A 20,796-nucleotide genomic window follows, 5' to 3' on the forward strand; every position below is an offset into this window, starting at 1 on the left:
CACAATAGTCTTATGTTGTTTACATACAGGATAGTCCCCAGAATAACAGGTGGAATCTTGTTCTCTTGGGCTAAAAGTAGCCTTTGAATAGCAGATTTTTCTAGTGGATTTTTTTTAATCCTCAGCCTTGAAACAATAGCTAACTTTAAGCAAGCTTTTAGCACAATGGTGCTGCGAAGGTTATTGAGTATTTATTCTTGCAGAATTCAGATGCTTCACACAAGTAGAAATTAATTCTTTCTAAATCCCAAGTTCATGAGTTCCTGATTAATGAATGGTAATCATGGGCTATTATAGGAGTTGGGCTTTCGAAATTATAAGGTGAGGGCATCTGGGCAGCTCAGTCGGTTAAATCCTCTCGGTTTTGGCTGAGGTCATGATCTCACAGTTCATGGGTTCAAGTCCCACACTGGGCTCTGTGTGACAGCACACAGCCTGCTTGGGATTCTCTGTCTCCCTCTCTCTGTCCCTTCCCCACTTGTACTCTCTCTCTCAAATAAATAAGCATTAAAACATAAAAATTATAAAGCATCAGGTAATTAAGAGGCATTCTACTCTTTTATCAGGGTTGTAACAAGTAGGTCCTCAATGTCCAGGTAGCACCTGAGGGAAGTCCCTGGGTTGGCAGATAGATGGCAGATATGGGCACATTTTCACTCATGCCCCAAGATGCAGGCGTAATTCTGGAACTGAAGCAGGGACAGTAGCCTCAAGGTGAAGAAGTTAGCCCAGGCATGACCATCATCTTCCCCAAATAAAGTCTTCCTATGAATGTCTCCTAATAGATTTTATGATTTGTTTTTTGCTTGTGGTCTACTTCCCCAACCTGAATATAAGCCTCAAACCTTGTCTGCTGTCTGCACCTTTGGGAGCCCAGTTCTAGTAAGGCTCCTGGTACGGAATAGATGCTCAATAAATATTTGTTGACTAAAATACCTCTTCACTCTGTAACACTGCTTTTAGATAAAAAAGAAAAGTGAGTGGTGGACACTTTTCAAATTCTGATGAAAGCTATGAGCCCTCCCCTTGGCAAAAAGATGAATGAAAAGACACTGGGTTTTTTTTTGTTGTTGTTGCTGTTGGTTTTTTTTTTTTTTTATTCCATAGAATTTATAAATCCTAGCTTAAGCTATTCCTATGGAAATCATTTTCAAGGATGACAAGGTTGTTGTAAACAGCCACTTTTTAAAATTTTTGCTATTTGTTATCAATAACACATGCTATTTTAGTGACATTAAGGACAAAGAAAATGATAATTTGGCTAATAATAACATTTCTATCCCGTTTTTTTCTTATAAAGTGCAGAGCTTGTCTCTCGCCCTCCCTCTCTCTTTCTCTCTTTCTTTCTCCAACCCTAAGTGTACATTTGGCATAATTTCAACCTCTTTCCTAAAGGCACTGAGTGGAATTTGAAGGAGAGAGGGGTTAAGTCGCATTCACACACACAGAGAACCACCTGCCTGTCATGGGTAGGATGGTTCAGAATAAAAGGCAAGTGGAAAATCTTGTCCAGTCACCATAAGTCACAAAGGAGTCTAAGAATACTGAAAAATGCAGATGGCTAACTTTTTGTCAGAAAAGAGCTGTCCTTAGTTGCCAGGAATGGAAGGTGCCCACGTGAATCTTACTCGCACACTGAGCTTTTGTAAAGAGAGACAGTTATTATCCAACCTGAGCTGAGCTGCACATATCACCAGAAAAACCTTCCTGGATATCTCCTGCCTTCTGAGAAGCTTCGCAAAACCAACTCTTCCAACACAATGATCCATAAGCAACTATGAAACTCTGCCACAGGAAAGGAAGGGTATTACTTTTTATTTCTTCTGGTTTACAGAAACAAAGCTCATGGTGCTGCTAGAATGCTGGCGGCCACCATTCAAGTGACCTCTGCGATCCGCCTGATCTCCGAGAGTCCCATTCCTAGGGGCCCTGCTGATCAAGACAGCAGCTGTCTTCCCTCACAGCAGCCGGACTGCAGGCAGACCAGAGCCCTCAGGGCAGGGTTGGGTGTGTGCCACACAAGCCAGCCGCGATACAAAATGCCAATGCACTGGAGGCTGCAGTCTCAGTTAGCTAACAGTCACTGTGCCCCCCCCACCCTTCCCCACCATGTAAACACTGGGAAAAACAGAGTTGCATGAAGGTAGGCTGCTAGCATCCTTCCGGGTTGGGGCAAAAAGCTTTCGCTATGGTATTTTAGTGCCTCCCCCAAGCACATGGCTTGCTTTCTTAATGGCTCAAAAATCCATCAAAACAACAGTGCTTGGTGCTTTTGCAAGGAGGAGCTCTCCAGTACCTCTACAAAGAAACTTTTTCAAGGGTAACTTTTGTAGAAATGGGTTTAAATGCCTATTGCAGAAACCCCACGTGGGAAGCCTGAGGTGTGCATTATGTTCATTGCATCAAGTTCCTTTCATCCTGAAACCTGGCTCCTAACAGAGATGAGGGATAGTTAAATGTGAGTAATTGACAAAATCGTATCTGCAAAGTAGACTAACCAAAGCCTTTGGAAGACGCCTCATTAGCTTCTCTCCTCTACCTCTGCAACCACGCTGAGACTAGAAGGACAGCAGTTTTAAAGAAATAAAGCCAGGAGGGCTCAGTGCAAGGCAGATAGCATGAGAAGGCAGGAGTCACATAATTGAATAATGAAATTTTCTACTTATCAAATTTAAGTCATTCTCTATGAAAGAGAGCATCAACTAGTACTGGGAAGGCCTCCAGCTATGGAAAATAAGCTAGAGGAAGAGGGATCTTAAAAATTTATGAGGAAACGCATATTAACACGAATGACTTTTTCTCCGTATTTCACAAGAAGGTCTCCATTTTATTCCGAGTGGTAATTTAGATTTAAATGTGTCAGTGTTCAACCTAATCTACCTTTATAGGCGTTTCTTCCTGCAACAAAACTTCCTTAAGAGCTTGCACAGCATTTGCTGCCTTGGTCTTTCGAAAGCTAAATAAGAATGCAGCACTAGATGGGAAACTAATTTGAATAGTATAAGCACAGAAACTACAGGCTGCACCATAAAATAGGACCAACACCTTTGCTGTTGAAAAACTACCCTGATCTCAGTACCAGTTTCCAGCAGTTGTGTTAGTCTCTGCAGACTGGAATTCATTCAACTGCTAAAGGTGTTCGTAACACTTTAGAATATACAAAATGGGCTGCATTTTTTTTAAAAATACCACACACACACACACACACAACACAACACAACCTCTTTGGGTGTCCCCTCTCCTAAGGAGCTATTTTAGAGACACCTGAGTATTCTAAATTAAGCAACCCATCCATGGGCAAGTCACTTCTCAAAACCGATGAACTGTCCCCCAGTGCACCTGTATAGAACACAGAAACCCCGGGCAGACGGAATCTTACATCCATACCTATATTTCATGCCAGTCTGCTTTGCGGTGGACTCTTTGAGAGAAATGTGATGCTGAGGGGTGAACGTCCCCAGGCTGCGCGCGATGATAGCGACCGTGCGGAATTTGGCCCGGGCTGCGTTCACCACATTGGGGGCGGTGGAGCTCTGCTTGCTCAGAAGTCGGTCCTCACCATTCCGGCTCTTCAAATTGTGCTCTGTGCAGGCTATGGAGACTTGCATTGCTTCCCCGGGCAGCGCACGGTCCCTCTCAGAACCCCAGAACACAGGCAGTCACGAGAGGTTGAGCAGCTGGCGGGGTTTCTGCTCGTCTTTTAACCCCTCCTTGCTCCCCCTTCCTGGGGATGCCGTCAGACGAGTCCTCGCGGCAGAGGACTTCAGAGCCGGGCAAGTGGCAGGAGCGGCTGCGGTGCAGAACAGAGTCCCAGGCACCGAGAGAAGTAAACAGCCAGCCCTGAAGTTGTCACAGCAGCTGGAGCGCGGATCAGGCTCACAAATCTTCCCGGGCAGTAATCTCGGCTGATTAGACTGCCAAATCCATGCAGTCGGGAGGCTCTTGCAGACGCCTAAAGCTGAGCATTCGCGCTGACTGCCGGGGCCGGTCCACCGTGTCTGAATGCGGGCTCGCCTCTGGGCGATGGCTCAAATCCACGCAGGCATATACCGCAAGATGCGCCGCCAGCACGCTCTGGACCTCAGGCAGGATGCTCAACTGGCACGCGGAGCATCCAAGAAGCAGCTAATCGCAAGCTGGTCCCCAGGGACCGGTGGTCTCCATCCACTCAGACTGTCAGCTCCTTCCCCTCCCCGCCCCACTCCGGGAGGTCTGGGGGGGGGGAGGGGGAGTGCTCAAGACCCCTCCCCACTCATTTTCAGGCGAAAGCCTGGGTTGCTGTGCCCACACTGACAAATGTTTGCAGCTGCACAGAAGCGCAGGCTGGCCCCTTTAAAGAGCTCCTAGCCTTTGTGTGCGACAAGGCAGGGACCACTTTCACCAGACACTTGCTGTAACAGAATCTGGAGGGCAGCTCATAAAGGGGGGAGGGGGGGGTCTGCCCAGATTCAGACCAAATCTTGCTGCAGCACAACAGTTGGAAGTGGGGGAAGGCAGAGTGGGGGTGCTTCTGCCACGGAACATGCCAGTGAATTAACACGTGAATACTCTGTGACTGGCTTACTAAAACACTACTTGAAATCCCTGTTATTAGCCTTGTTAGAGTTCATTTCCCCTTCCCGCGTTATTCCTGAAGACGGTAAGTTTGAAGTTTCTTGAAAAACCACAGTGCAGACTTTTTGGAGTCAGCTAACTTGCTGTAAAAATCTATTCTGGATCTCAGAGGACCAGGGATAGGGGAAGAGGCAGCAATTCGGCACCACCCAGAAGGGGGCTACACAGGGTGAGCAGCAGGTCCACACCACCCAGAAAGTCCAGGCCAGGCAGCTGGAACTATGTCCATTGCCCACCAGTCACCCAGGGCCACTGGTGATGACAAACACTGCCCCCAAGTCAGGGGTGGGCAGCAAAACACTCCTCTCAACTTTGAATCCACGTGAGGTAGAAACATTGTGTGGTTCAGTGTCAGGTGCAAAGCAATGGCTCAAAATATGTGGTTGAACAAAACTAAGCATCGGTTGGCTGATGAACACTTTATCTCTCCGTTTGAAACGCATGGAAGCCAGACTCCTTTTATAGACGCCCTTACAATAAAATTGTGGCTTCTGCAAGATCAGTTTTCTGAACGTGGTCCCCAACAGACATTGCTGTCCAATGAAAAGGAACAGGGCTTAAATTGACAACATTTGTGAGCACCATCTCTGTGCTAGGCAATAGAAACATGGGGGGGGGGGGTTGAAGCACTGTCCTTCTCCCTCAAGGAGGCAATCTGTGTGGGAAGGACAAAGCATCTAGTCTTAAAGGGGCTAATTAACAAGTCAGAGGTGCATCAGTGTTCAAATGAGTGGTACAGGCACTAAATATGTTAGAGTTAAGCAGAGAAGTAATTACAGAAGGCTGGAGAAAAGTTCTTTGATTCATTCCCCACACTTCTACCGAATCTCTATCAGGTACCTGGCTCTACTTGTTGCTAAGGTACAAAGATGGCTTAGATAGAGCCTGGACCGCAAGAAGCTCATGGGTTCCCAGGCAACCTTCGTAGAGGAGCAGGATTTTGCACAGGGCATGAATCTGATTAGCAGGAGAGGAGGAAGGTGGTCTTCCAAGGGGTTGGCAAGTGTGGGGGAGAATACACATTCTGGCAATGTCGGTGTGATTGGAAAAACAACAACATCAACAACAAACAGGTCTGACCACTTCTTGCCAAATTAAGTTCTAAGAATGAATTAAAAAAATTTGTTTTTTTACTATTTATTTTTGACAGAGAAAGAGAGAGAGAGAGAGAGAGAGAGAGAGAGAGAGAGAGAGAGAGAGAGACCATGAGCAGGGGAGGGACAGAGAGAAAGGGAGACACAGAATCCGAGGCAGGCTACAGGCTCCCAGCCGTCAGCACAGAGCCCGACGGGGGGGCTCGAACTCACAGACCTCGAGATCATGACCTGAGCCAAAGTCAGACGCTCAACCGACTGAACCACCCAGACACCCCAAGAATGAAGTTTTTAAGCAGAGTATGTCCTTATTTTGGATTCTAATCCAGAGATGAATCTTAACGTTTTATAACCTGCAGATAAGGTTTAAATCACATTGTGGAAGCTCAATCCTTAATCCTTCATGACTTTAAAAAATATACGACCTAACGCTCAGTGGTTGGGAAATAGCTTTCAGATGCGATGAGGGATGTGGAAAAGGACAAATGATGCCTTCTTTTTCCCTTGGCTCCAAGGAGGGAGTTCTTGATGAGCTCTGTGTTCCCTGGAATAAATAACAGTGGGCAGAGAGGAAGCAGATCATTAGAACCTTTGTGTTTTCACACGAAGCTGGCTCATCGGAGATGATCGATGTGAATCAGGAGAAGAGGAAGAAGTGGGAGGCATCAAAAGGAAGTGCTCAGAAAGAGAGGAAAACAAAGCAGCCTGGAAGGCGAGACAGAGCCTGGTGATCCCTATGGGCCCGGACGGCCAGGAGCTTGCCTGGGCACTGATGGAGGGGAAGGAGGTGTGAGAAGGTGGCCGAGGGCTGATGAAGTAGTGCCACCAAGTCCCCAGGGAGGGGGGAGGGGGGAGGAGGGAGGGCCAGAGATCAGCACTGTTAGCCAACATAGCTAACGCAGTTCGCTAACCCAAACCAGAGCAGGGGTGAGGTTAGCAGAACAAAACCTGCAAGGCCGAGCGCCTCAGAGTCCCCTTCCTACCTCTCGCAGGACTGAGCCCAGTGCCTTATGCCTAGCAGGCCCTCACCATATGAATAATTGAAAGAGGGAGATAAGGAAGCAAAGGAAAGAACGCGGCAGGAAGGAAGGAAGGAAAGCATATGGGAAGATGCCAAATTCTTGGATAAACTTGATTCCTTAAAAAGAAGGAAAAAGAAAAAAAAAATCCTGCACGTTCTAGCTTCACACAGCCTGCTTACTTTAAAGGAGCCAGTAATTGCCCCACATTCACATCTGCACCCCTTGTGTATTGACAAGTGTCTGCCTTTAGTCCACCTCAAAGAGAATCAAAGAATGGAGACCAGAGAAGCGCTCCGGTGCAAGCTTCTTTCTTGCTACCCGCAGTGTGCCTTTTCAGATCTGACACCACACGGGCTTTGATAGCCAGCCAGCAGCTCGGTGACTTCCCCAGCTGTGCTCACCCTTCCCAGCATTAATGGAGCAGTAGGTCTCAGGGGCCAGGGAATTACATAGTTGGCTGTGAGCAGCTCATTCCTAATAAGTTTGTGCTAACAGGCCACGTGCTAATTAAGGTGGGGAAATTAGAGATGTGTCCTGTTATTGTCATACAATAGGATTTGGAGGAATTATTAACATTATTTTGGGTTCAGATAAGACCCACAGACAATGATATAAGGATAGACGTAGACATAAATGTAAATGCAGGGCGCCTGGGTGGCTCAGTTGGTCAAGTGTCCAACTTCGGCTCAGGTCATGTTCATGGGCTTGAGCCCCGCATTGGGCTCCGTGCTGACAGCTCAAAGCCTGGATCCTGCTTCAGATTCTGGGTCTCCCTTTCTCTCTGCCCCTCCCCTGCTTGCTGTCTCTCTCTGTCTCAAAAATAAATTTAAATTTTTTTTAAACTCTTAAATAAAAAAAAAAAATAGATGCAAATGTGAGATCTATTGTTATGGGTTGAATTGGGTCCCTCCACCAAGTTCATATGACGAAGTCCTAACTCTCAGTAAGTACCTCAGAATATGAATGTATTGGAGACACAGTCCTTAAAGAGGTAATTAAAGTAAAATGAGGCCATTAAGGCAGGATGGAAGGCCATTAACACAGATGGAAGGAAGCCTCTGAAGACAAGACAGCCATCTGCAACCCAAAGAAAGAGGCCGCAGAAGAAACCAACCCTGTTGATACCCTGGTCTTGAACTTCTAGCCTCCAGAATCAAGAAAATATAATTTTCTATTGTTTCAGTCCACTAATCTACCCTATTTTGTTTGTTGGGGGCAGGGCGGGAATTCAGAGAGAGAGAGAGAGAGAGAGAGAGAGAGGGAGGGAGGGAGGGAGGGAGAGTGAGTACTCGTGCAGGGGAGGGGCAGAAGGAGACAGAGAAAATCTTAAGCAGACTGCACGCCCAGGCCCAGTAGGGCTTGATCCCATAACCAGCGGTGAGATTGTGAGCTAAGCTGAAATCAAGAGTCGGACGCGAGGTGCATTGGGTGGCTCAGTCATTAAGCAACCGACACTTGATTTGGGCTCAGGTCATGAACTCACAACAGTCATGATCTCAGTTTATGAGGCCCAGCCCTGCCTGGGGAGCCCATTTGGATTCTCTGTCTCTCTCTGCCCCTCCCCCTGCTCACACACATGCTCTCTTTCTGAAAATTAATAAACGTATTTTAAGAAAAGAAAGAGTTAGACATTTAACTCACTTAACTGATTGAGCCACCCAGGTGCACCCCATCTATAGTAACTTGTTATAGCAGCCCTCACAAACCAGTGCAGATATTAGATATTGTTTGAATTTTTTTAAAAAATGTTTATTTTGAGACAGAGAGAGCAGGGAAGGGGCCTCCCAAGCAGGCTCCCCACTGTCAGCCCAGAGCCCGATGCAGGGCTCGATCCTATGAACTGTGAGATCATGACATGAGCCTAAACCAAGAGTAGAATGCTTAACTGACTGAGCCACCCAGGTGCCCCCATGTTTTGAATTCTTATAACTGGTCAAGAGAAATGACCGGAGCACTCTAAAGAAGATGCTCCTGAAAGTCATAATTAGACGACAGGGATATTATTGTGCCACTCCGTATGTCCCGAGCCAATGTTACAAATGTGCTACAAAGAAGACCTCCAAATAGAACTCTGTGCCTTTGTTCCTTTCCACAAAGTTGTAAAGCCTCTACATGGTAACTCTTGATACAAGAAGTGGTGCTTTTTAAGGCATTTCTAGCACTTTCCCCTGTTCTTAATGATCTCCTTTTTCTGCCAATTTTCCCTTTCAAGGGCTCGCTTTATACTGGGCATGTGTAATCAGCACCCCCAGATGTGTCACGAGGTGGTAGAGAGAGGCCTGCAGGCAAAGACCCAGATTCCAAACCCAGCTCTGTCACTCTGCCTCTGACCCCGGGTGTCATTATAGCTCTCTGCCTCTGTTCTCTCATCTGACATATGAGAGGGCTCCATATAGATTCCACAGGGTGCTTTCACAGAGAGCTGTGGAGGTTACAAGATCGCAGGGAGCCAAATTATCACTTACTCTGAGATTTCACCTGTGTCTCAGCCGGTCTTGATTCAGTACCCGATATTCGGAATTCTTGGGCGTTAATGTCAAAGGGTCATTGAGTCATGGCAGAGCTGGTTAGAAACAGGCCATAGGCTACTTAACCTGCACCCTAGCCTCTCATGATCAGCAAAGAGTCTTCGTGGCCACATGGGAGGATTCGAGAGCGTGGGGTCAGCTAGAGCTGGGGGTGACTCCCAGCTCTGCCCTGCCCGTTCCTTGCGTGCCACTGAGCAGGCTGCTCCACCTCCCTGCATCTCAGAATCTTCACCAAAAGAATGGTGCAAGGACATGCCTCTTTGGGTAATTACAGAAATTGCACGAAATAGGCACTTGATAACTGCTAAGTACCATCTCGATTTACTAGAAGCAAGGGCTGTTGGGAAGTCCTTTATTAAGCCAGCTCACCAGGAGACCCCGGCAATTACTAACACCGGTAAGACTTACACTACGCCTCCTATAGCCTAGGAGTTCTTACCAACACTCCCCGTGTATTAACTCATTTAATTAGCACGTAATCCCATGGGGAGGTAATAGGTTTTCAACACCACTCTATAGATGAGGAAACATGAGACACAGAGAAGTTAAATGACCTGCCCAAGGTGACACAGGCAGGAAGCTGCACAGCTGGGGTTTACTCAGGGTAGCCTGGCTCCAGAGACTTGGTTCTCAACGCTGTGCATACTGCTTCTCCCTGAAAGAGCCTCCTTGTGAGAAGGGCCTTAAATAGTGCCATTTTATGGGGGCGCCTGGGTGGCTCAGTCAGTTACGTCTGACTCTTGGTTTCAGCTCAGGTCACGATCTCACAGTTTCGTGAGTTTGAGTCCCGTGTCAGGCTCTGTGCTGTCAGCGTGGAGCCTGCTTACGATTCTCTCTCTGTCTCTCTCTGTCCTTCCCCCACTCATGCAGTCTCTCTCTCAAAAATAAATAAACTGACAAACAATAAATAAATAGTGCCATTTTATGAATTTTTAAAGGCTTTATTCTTACTATGAGTGAGGGGCAAAATTCAATATTAAAATTCTGAACATTTTGGAAAAATCAAATCATCCATAGCTTGGTAGCTATCAACTTTTTAAAATACTTCATAATACTTTATTCTTAATGCTCAAGAAAACATCTATTCCCAGTTACCTGGCACACTTCTGATTAACTCAATTTCTTACAAGTAATGTCACAACAAAGGCTTTTTGCTGGGTCCACTTAGAATTTGTGGTTTATATGCTATCGGCAACCAGAGCCAGTGGGGGCCAGGAAACATTCAATTATGCAGCCAGACAAAACCGGATTCATTCAAAACAGAAAAGAATCTGCTACTATCTCAAGAATTTTAAACATGCAAGCATACAGATGGCAAGCCACTTTATGTGCCTGTTATTTGTGGTTAAAAGAGCTTGTTAGGATGAGAGTTTGCCATTTATCAGAAATTCTTAACGTCTGGGTTTGGAGAACAATTTATTATATTCTGACAAATTGAGCCAGCCATGAAGGTAACGATGGGCCTACATTTGCTTGGGAACAGGGTTTGGAATAACAGAGAAAGCAAGATTGAGAGGCCAAACTGGAAATTCTTGAGGCTCTGACGAATAGAAGAAACTTCCAGATATCAACCCTTCTGCTACTCTGGAAGAAAGTTTCACCAGAGAACCCCCACTTCGAAACAGAGGACGAACTCAATACACATTTTCTCACACCACTGGCCACATGTCGAAAACAAAAACATGATTAAAGGATAGTTAAACTTTTCAATTAACACTCGAACCATACTCAGAGCCACAGATACATGTTTCCTTAGTTGGAAATTTGTGACATATCAGATGGTCGGCAAGGTCTCCATATTTGTCCATTACTTTATACGTTCAAGATGAGGTGCTACAGTGCTATAGGAAGCAAGTGTGGAAAAATAGGAAATTCACAATTCAGATGATTTTGTGCAGGCCTCTTCATGGTAGATAATTTCTCATAAGCTCATCTAGAACTTGGGCATAGAGCTGGTGGGGGGGAAACAGGGACATATGGTCTGTTTGCTTTTGCGAATGTTTTTAATTCCTCAATATTTAGCCATTAGTATGATTTCTGTCATTGCCTTACAAGAGAGTAAGTTGGTCAGAAATATTTGTCAATTTAAGATTTCATTAACCTTAAGAAAGACACATTATTGTTTTGTATACCATTAAAATAAAAACTGCGGTCAATTAGTTATGACACAATGCTTTTTTTTTCTTTAAACTTTGTATTTTAAAGTTATCAAAAGAGTTGTTTTAGAATTAGTTGGGATTTCCTGCCCAAAATTTTACTCTTGTACATACAGGAGAGGGAAGATATAAGAGAAATTGGTTAAGGTACTCCCAACGTGTTCACATTTAGAATTTGATGTTTCACTTCTGCTTCTTTTACTCTGTCATCATCGTCCACATCTTTTTCCACAATCATCCTTTGTGTTGGTGACGTGGCAATTTTTTGAAAACATACTCAATAGGCCCTGAATAGCTAAAGCCATCTTGAAAAAGAATAAAGATGGTGGTATCACAATCCCAGATTTCAGGATATATTATAAAGCTGTAATAATCAAAACAGTATGGGACTGGCACCAAATATAGACACATAGGTCAACAGATTAGAGTCCAGAAGTAAACCCATGCTTATATGGCCAATTAATCTATGAAAAACAAGGCAAGAATACACACAAAAAAATAGTCTCTTCAACTAATGGTGTTGAGGAAACTGGACAGCTACAAGCAAAATAAGGAAATTGGACCATTTTCTTCCACCATATACACACAAAAAACTCAAAATGGATTAAAAACCTAAATGTGAGGCCTGAAATCATAAAATGAGTAAATCAGTAATCTCTTGGACATTAGCTGTAGAGACCTATTTATGGATAGGTCTCCTGAGACAAGGGAAACAGGAACAAAGTTAATAATGGGACTACACCAAAGTAAAAGCTTCTGCAGAGCAAAGGAAACCATCCACAAAACAAAAAGACAACCTAATGAATGGGAGAGTATATTTGCAAATGACATCCATAAGGGGTTAATATCCAAAACATGTAAAGAACTTATGTAACTCAATACCAAAAACAAACAAACAAAAAACAAAAACAAATAATCCCATTAAAATAGGCAGAGGACTTAGATATTTTCCAAAGCAGACATACAGATGGCAAACAGACACATGAAAAAATGCTCAACATCACTAATCATTAGGGAAATGCCAATTAAAACCACAATGAGATCACTTTATACCTGTCAAGAAACAACAAGTGTTGGTGAGAATGTGAAGAAAATCAAACCCTCATGCACTGTTGGATGCGAATGCAAATTGGTGCAGCCAAGATAGAAAAGTCAAAAAGATTACAAATAAAATTACCGTATGATCCATATGATCCAACTTTACTAGGTATTTATTCTTTACCTCCAAAAAAAACAATAACATGAATTTGAAAAGATACATGTACCCTAATGTTTATTGCACCATTATTTACAATAGCCAAGATATGGAAGCAACCCAAGTGTCCATCAACTGATGAATGGATCAAGAAGAGGTATTTATACACACACACACACACACACACACACACACACACACACACACACACACACTGGAATATTACTAAGCCATAAAAAAGAATAAAATCTTCCATTAGCGACAACATGGATGGGCCTAGAGTGTATAGTATGAAGTGAAATAAGTCAGAGAAAGATGAATACCATATGAATTCACTTACATGTGGAACTTAAGAAACAAAACACGTGAACAAATGATAAAAGAGATAAAAAAGCAGTCGTAAATACAGAGAACAAACTAGTGGTTCCCAGAGGAGAAATGGGTAGGGGGGATGGATGAAATAGATAAAGGAGATTAAGAACACACTTAGCTTGATGAGCACTGAGAAAGGAGTAGAACTGTTGAGTCATTATATTGTACACCTAAAACTAATATAACATCATATATTAATTACACCTGAATTTGACAAAACACACATACTCAACTATTGCCTCCGGAACTTTTCTCCAAGCTGTTGATACCCACTCTGAAAGTTGTAATGCACACTTACAGGCATTGACGGCCACGTTATGATGGTCACCTAGCCAGCAGCAATAGGAAATATCACAATATCACCAAAGGAACCATATGTGCTTCAGAGAACTGATGAAATATAATGATTTCTAAAATCATACATTGTAAACTCTTATTTCATGGCCATTTAAACCTAAAATATATAGAAAGGGGGAAGGTAAAATTTTTTCAGCACCCACTATGTGCCAGGCATTGTGTCAAAGGCTTCTATATCCACTATCTCATTCCAGAGGAAAGGGAAAAAAGAATCCACCTTTGTTAAACATCTAAGTTAATTGGGCTCTCAACTAAGTACCCTATAGATGGAATTACAGAACCATTCATCTTCACCCTTGCAAAACTAAGAAGTGAATCAGACGCCAGAAGGGCTTTCTACATGAAGTCATCCTTGCCTGATGGGGATGAGAAAAATAAGCAATCTGAAGGCCTTTCTAAAAATACATCAATGGGTTAAAACTTCCTTGTTTCAGTCAGATATGTTGGGCTTTTTAGGGTGAGAAAAAGTATTGTCATTCTACTTCATATCTAATGTATTTTTTCAGTGTTTATTTTTGAGAGAGAAAGAGACAGAGCATGAGCAGGGGAGTGACAGAGAGACAGAGACAGAGAGACAGACAGAATTCTAAGCAGGCTCCAGGCTCTACGCTGTCAGCACAGAGCCCAATGCGGGGCTCAAACTCACAGACTGCGAGGTCATGCCCTGAGCTGAAGCCGGAGGCCACCCAGGTGCCCCTAAGGTATTTTTATAAAAGATGTATTCTCTCAGGGCACCTGGGTGGCTTAGCCAGTTAAGCGTCTGACTGTGGCTCAGGGCATGATCTTGCGATCCCTGAGTTTAAGCCTTGCACCGGGCTCTGTGCTGACAGCTCAGAGCCTGGAGCCTGCTTCAGATTCTGTGTCTACCTCTCTCTCTGCCCCTCCCCCACTCACACTCTGTCTCTGTCTCTCTCTCAAAATTAAATAACCATTAAAAATATTACAAAAAAAAAAAAAGATGTATTCTCTGACTTCTTTGTTCCATTCATTCTCAAAGGGGGGGTGTTGTAAAAAGCAGATCTAAGATCCTAGGAGATTCCTTCTCATTTAAGTCCTTCCTTTTGACAGTTCACACAAAAAGTTCATGGAGACGACTCCTTAGGCTTTCATCACATTTAAAATAAAACTCATTTAGGGGCGCATAAGGATTAAGTCTCACTCTGTGCTCTAGCAAGCCCTGTATTGTCTGAAGTTTTTTATCGTGGATCATTCTTGTAAATAAAATACATTTTTAAAATTATTTTTCTATCATAGCCTTATCGCAAATTCATCTAAGAGAAAACAGGAATACATGAAAGCATGAAGGAAAAAAGTCACGTTAATCCAGACTTTCGATTTTTAGCATTTTTGTATCTTTTGGCTTGCACATTTGTATTTTCCACACGTAGCTCTGTGGTTGTTGTTATTGATGTTGCTGTTGTTGTTTTATATAATGGAATCTTTTTCAGTGTATGTGTCAACTACCTCATGCTATCATTTTGGATTTGTTCCTCTGTCTTTTCATTTTCATACAGCATCTGCCCTTAAATCAATTATGTGTCATCACCATGCATTGATTACCAGGTCAACATGCATCGTTCACTGTCCAGTTGACAAGTTCTATATCCCGATGAAGCAAAGAGGTGAAGGGTTCAGTCCCTCCCCATACGGTTCCCTTCCTGATTGGGGAGTGTGCAGAGACATTCACTGATGACTAGCTGTCTACCCTGCATGTCGGAATGAGTGATCTAGCTGATGTACACTCTAGAGGAAGAGATCACTAGAGGTCAGAGCAGTTACAGAGACTATAGTGGTGTCAGAAAAGATTGGGCATTAAGGACAGGGAAGAACCTAGGCAAGGAAAGAAAATTGGTGAGGGAGGCTACATGAGCAGAGGAAATATTTTTTAGCAAGGATGGGGAGGCTGAGGAGCCTTTTAGAGAAAAATGAGCAAAGCTCTCTGGATGGAACCTTATTTGAAAAAAGGATTTATGTAAGAAATGATGCAAAGCAAATGTACATGAATCAACTAGAGCCTGCTGAGGACAGCCGGAATAACAGTGTGGGCAAGACTCAGGGAGGTTGCAGGGAGGCTGAAGGTAGAAAGTTTAGCAAGAATTCGGGTCTGTGGGGAGGAGTATAAGCAGTATTTTTGGAAGATCTCCCTGAAGGCCAACAGAGTGGTCCAGTAGGAGATTGCTGGAATCTGCCAGCTTTAAGATGAAACTTGCTGATGAAAGAATGGTACTCCTTACTTCCAGTCCTCACAGGAAGACTATGAAAAAACATTCACAATGCACTGTGTGCTCAAAACAAAACAAAAACCCAGTTCACAAAACAATATGTATAGTATGAGCCTATTTTGATGAAGCAAAATTTATCTATCTCTGCAGAGAAATAAAGGGATATACCCTGATATATTTGGTACGTTGGGTATATTTGAGATCCCCAAATATTATCAGTGGTTACCTGTGAGTGGCAGAAGTGTGGATAATTTTTGTCTCCTTATTTTGATAGTATATTATTTTCTGCAGCAGGTATATATCCCGTTTATATTATTGAACAAAAAAGTGATATCCATAGAAAAAGAAATGATGCTTGAAGCAATGAGGAGTCTGTAGGTATACTTATCATGAATGGAAGGCCAAGATTTTTTCTTTTCTATTTCACAGCACCCAGTACTGTGAGATAAATGGAACCAAACCAACCCAGTTTATTTTTTCGCAAACAAGTATCGAGGAATAGATTATCCAGGATGTGACCATTAAGCTATGCTAACTGATGTGGAGAACAATTTATTAAATCAAATCACTCTTTTGCTATAGATCTCTCATGGATTCCTGCTGGGCAGGCAGGCAGGAGTTGTCTGGCCCTCTAAGGACAGTAATAATTAAACATGGAATATTAAGGGTATTTTTGGTAATACTGACTATGAATTCTGCCAACCTAAGCCTCATTGACCCTCCCTAGAGTTAGTCTCTACTAAAGGAAAGAGAACCTATATAGGTTCACAGTTAAATCACATTAATGTGAGCTGAGCCCCTTAAGAGAAAAGGCATGCCTCAACCTATCAGACAGCTGTGCAGACAGGTGCTTTATGAATTCCCAGTGGCTGAATAAATGAATTGATACCAACCTCTGGGTAATGCGAGAACTCAGTGGAAATAGGTCATATAGAAATCAAATAACTAAGTTGAAATTTCTGAGACATCTCTAATCATTGTGGTTTGTCCCAGTATCCTGCATTCACCCTTTACCCCAACTCCTACTTGTTTTATACATGGTACTATGGTGCTGAAATGAGAGGAGAGAGTAATGCAATATGGTATTTCTGTATAGATGTTAGGAAATATCAGGAAAGGAATAGGAATGAGGAGAGGACTGGGGAAGAAAAGAACTTTAGCCAGAATCAAATGTAGGGAAGGATTTGAAGACAGACATGAAGCTTGAGCCTAATCTGCTAACTGAATTCCACGGGGAGGTGGTTGGTCAGTGTTGGGGAAAGATCAATGCATTAGTTTCCATTGGTGTTGTCCCAAATTATCACAGACTTGGTGACTTAAGACAACGGAAATGTGTTCTCACAATTCTGGAAGCCAGAAGTTTTAAATCAAGGTGTGATTTCAAACTTGCTGTGCTCCCTACAAGGCTCTAGGGGAAATTCAGCCCCTGCCTCTTTCAGCTTCTGGAGGCTCATCAGCATTCCCTGTGACTCTGTCTCTCCGTTCTCTGACTCCACCTGCAAATGTCCTTTTCCTCCCTGTGTCTTTGTCTTCTCTTGTGTCTCTTTTAAGGACACCCATCTTTGGATTTAGGGCCCACCTAGGTTGATCTCATCTCAAGATCTTCAGATTCATTACAGCTGCAAAGACACCTTTTCCAAATAAATTCACATTCACAGGTTTCAGGGATTAGGATATGAACACACCTATTTAGGGACAACCATTCAGCTGACCACTGCTACTTTGCAGAAAGCATGTGTTAAATGGGAGGGAGGTGAGGGAAAGACGAGGAGAGGAAGCAGCAGGACCAGATTTACTTCCTGGACTGACAAGAGAGCAAAGTTGAAGATGCAACAAAACAGCCCAAGCCTGTATGGAGACAAAAACTCAGAGTACAGGTTTGAGAGCTCCCATCTGAGAGTGGTTTCTTTGATGGGATGAAAACAAAAAGAAACAAGAAGAATCCTCATAGGTAAAATATGGGAAGGTGGGCCTGCCCATGCCCTACAGTGTCTCTTTGCCCAGAGACAACCATACTGGCTCAGATAGAGAGATGAAAAGATCCACTAACGTATCATCAATAACCATACCCTGGGTGAGAATCCACTAAACCAGAGGGCTTCTCTGGAAAAAGCACTGGCTCAGGAATGGAGAGAGAATGGCATATGGACTACTTGGGAATTAGAAATAGCATGACACAATACTATGGAATTGACGAAGCATGCAAGCTCTGGAGGAAATAGCAAAGCATTGATACAACCATAATTGGTTGGTTTTTATTTTTACCATTTTCCTGATGAAAAGTACCCCCAAGTGTTTTTTTAATGGATGCCTTTCTTTTTGGTAAAAGTGCGAATGATCACGTCAGCAGAGATATATGTTAGAAGCTGGGACTCATAGCATCACGTGGTGCAGGGCTAGAGCAGCTCAAGAATCAGTTGGAGCTCAAGTCCCAGACTCAGTTATGAGAATAGAGGATTTGAATCACGGGACTTACGATGATGTCAAGGAGCAAGGAATGGCATTAAATCTAAAAGGACTAGATACTTCTCATTAAAAAAGAAGCTTGGCATCTGGACAATTTAAGGCAGTTGTAGTATTCAGCAGAATGGTCACTGAGGTCAGAGTGAATCAGTCTCTAAAATGGAAGCATAATTCTGAAAGTCAATGCTAAATCAAAGGACTTGTTAATCCCCATAAATCAAGATTTTCAGAACTTATTACAAGTCAAGATTTATGAGAAATTAAAAGTACTTTGGTTTAATATTAAGACATTAACACTATATAAATCTTTTTTTAACACTGTATCATTGAGATTATAAAATATAAAGATGTATTTGTTTATATACTAGTACAGATAGTACTATATATACTATGGGACAGTACATTATATTGTTATTTTTTATATAATACAGTATATAGTAGTACAAAGGATGGAGAATAAATGGTACATGGAACCATAGTAGAGCAAAATTTCTACATTTTAACTGATTTAAGTTAATTAAGTTAACTTATACATAAGATTAAGTTAGATTGTGGTAAGTTTAAAGTACATATTGTAATCATTAGAGCAACCCAGTAAAAAATAACTTAAAGAAATAGTTTCTACAAAGGAATAAAAGTGTTTAACAGAAAGAAGGTAATCAAAAAAACTAAAGGTTGACTACAACTAATAAATTAATTTAGCAAGGTCACAGAATATAAGATCAATATACAAAAATCAATCGTATTTTTATACTAGCCATCAACAATCCAAAATTAGTTAAAATTTGCAAAAAATCAAAGAAAATAAAATACTTAAAGAAATTCAAGTCTTGTAAACTGAATACTACAAAATATTACTGAGAAGTTGAAGAAGATCTAAATAATGTTAAAGATCACAGATTGGAATAGTTACTATTATCAAGATGGCAACTGTCCCCAAATTGATTTAGAAATTCAAAATATTCTCTATAAAAATTCAGCTGGATTTTGTAAAACTTGACAAGCTGATTCTAAAATTTATATGGAAATGCAATAAATTTAAACAGCTGAAATAATTTTGAAAAAGGACTACAAGACTTACATTATCTAATTCAAAACTTACTACCAAGCTATATTAACCAACAGAGTGTGGTATTGGCAAAGGATAGGCATATAGAGTAATGGAAGGGAACTCAGAGTTCAGAAATAAGTCCCCATATTTGTGGTCAATTGGTTTTCAACCATGGCACCCAACAAAATTCAACTGGGAAACAACGGTCTTTAAAAAAAAAAAAATGTTGCTAGTACAATTGGATATTCCCATGCAGGAAAACAAAGACCTTACACTCTTACCTTACATCCTGCACAAAAATCAAATCAAAATGGTTCATAGACTTAAAGAGTTAAGACTCTAAACCATCAAGAAGCAAACATAGGATAAGTCTTTGTGAACTTGTGTTTGGCAAAGATAGGACACCAAAAGTACACCTCGTAAAAGAAAAGCAATGATAAATTGGACTCCCTAAAAAGAAAAACCACTTCACTTAAGAACAGATCGCGAAGACATAGACCAATTTAAAATTTTCCAAGTCTATACATGGTAAAGAGGTTGTATCCAAAATACATAAAGAACACCAAAAACTAAATAAAAAGATAATCCAACTTAAGAAATGGACAGAAGACTTTAATAGATATTTCACCAAAGAAATAGGATAGAGATGTGAATGGCTAACAAGCACCTAAGGAGCTGAACCTCATTAGTTATTAAGGAAATACACAAAACACTACAATGAGACACTCCTATACACCCAGTAAAAATGCTATAATTTTTTAAAAATTTAACCAAGAGTCAGTGATGGTATGGAAGAACTGGAACTGAAATCCTCATGCATTGGTGGTGAGGATGTCAAATTTCCCACCATGGAAAATAGTCTGATTGCTTCTAAAAAGTGAAGCACAAATTTACCATAGGACCAAGGAATTCCACTCTTAGGTATGAAAACATATGGCTACGTAAAGACATGTACATGAATGTTCATAACATTCGTAACAACCAAACCCAGAAACTTATCCAAAGATCCATCAAATGGCAAGTGGATAAACAAAATGTGTTGTATTTATATAATTCTATTCAGCAATTTTAAGAATGAACTACTGATACATGCAACATGAGTCATCCTCAAAAACATTACACTAAGGAAAAGAAGCTAGACAAAAAGCCTGTGTATTATACAATTCTATGTTTATGACAAGTCTAGAAAGGCAAATTTATGGAGACAAAATCAGACCAGAGGTTACTTGGGTCTGGTAGTGAAAACAGGGATTGACTGCTAATAGGCACAAGGAAATTTTTTGATATTATAGGAAGGTTCTAAAACTGAATTTTTGTTATTGTTGTACAATTCTATAAATTTATTAAAATCATGGAGTTATATATTTGTTTTGGGTGAATATTATGGTATGTAAGTTATACCTCATAAATCTGTTAAGACAGAAAACAAAGTGCCATGCCATGATGTAGAATAAATCTAACACTAAAAACAAGCCAACAAAAACATGATTTTTCTGAGAGGTTTTGTTATTTTTAAGGACCCGATTTCTACTTCCAATCAGAAGCAAAGATTGGGAGTCTGAACACAGAATTTAGTACAAGCCATAGTAGACAGATGTCAGAGAAGAGGTCTGGAAAGTTTCTAAGAGGAGTTGCAAGACAGGATCAGAAAGAACAATGAGTTTAGTTGCTGTGGGGTTGTCCAGAAGAGTCTGCTTCATCTATCACATGGCTGACATAGTA

At 41.9% G+C, this 20,796-nt stretch overlaps 1 protein-coding gene across 6 annotated transcripts in view; it reads right to left on the reverse strand.

Annotated features, from left to right (window-relative positions):
• The window catches only part of KCNAB1 (potassium voltage-gated channel subfamily A regulatory beta subunit 1), a 419,709-nt gene that overhangs the window by 266,597 nt on the left and 132,316 nt on the right, over positions 1 to 20,796 (reverse strand). The window contains exon 1 of one of the 6 annotated variants that reach the window (XM_019810531.3): positions 3,388 to 4,382. The exons of 4 other annotated variants lie outside the window; for them this stretch is intronic. In XM_019810531.3, coding sequence (XP_019666090.1) covers positions 3,388 to 3,608 — 221 coding nt within the window. In that variant the 5' untranslated portion in view covers positions 3,609 to 4,382. Of the gene's footprint in view, positions 1 to 3,387; positions 4,383 to 20,796 lie in introns of those variants that run through there. One more of the 6 variants, XM_019810529.3, reaches the window with a different exon arrangement.

The sequence above is a fragment of the Felis catus genome, chromosome C2 (assembly GCF_018350175.1).
Source record: "Felis catus isolate Fca126 chromosome C2, F.catus_Fca126_mat1.0, whole genome shotgun sequence".
In the NCBI taxonomy this organism is placed as follows: domain Eukaryota; kingdom Metazoa; phylum Chordata; class Mammalia; order Carnivora; family Felidae; genus Felis; species Felis catus.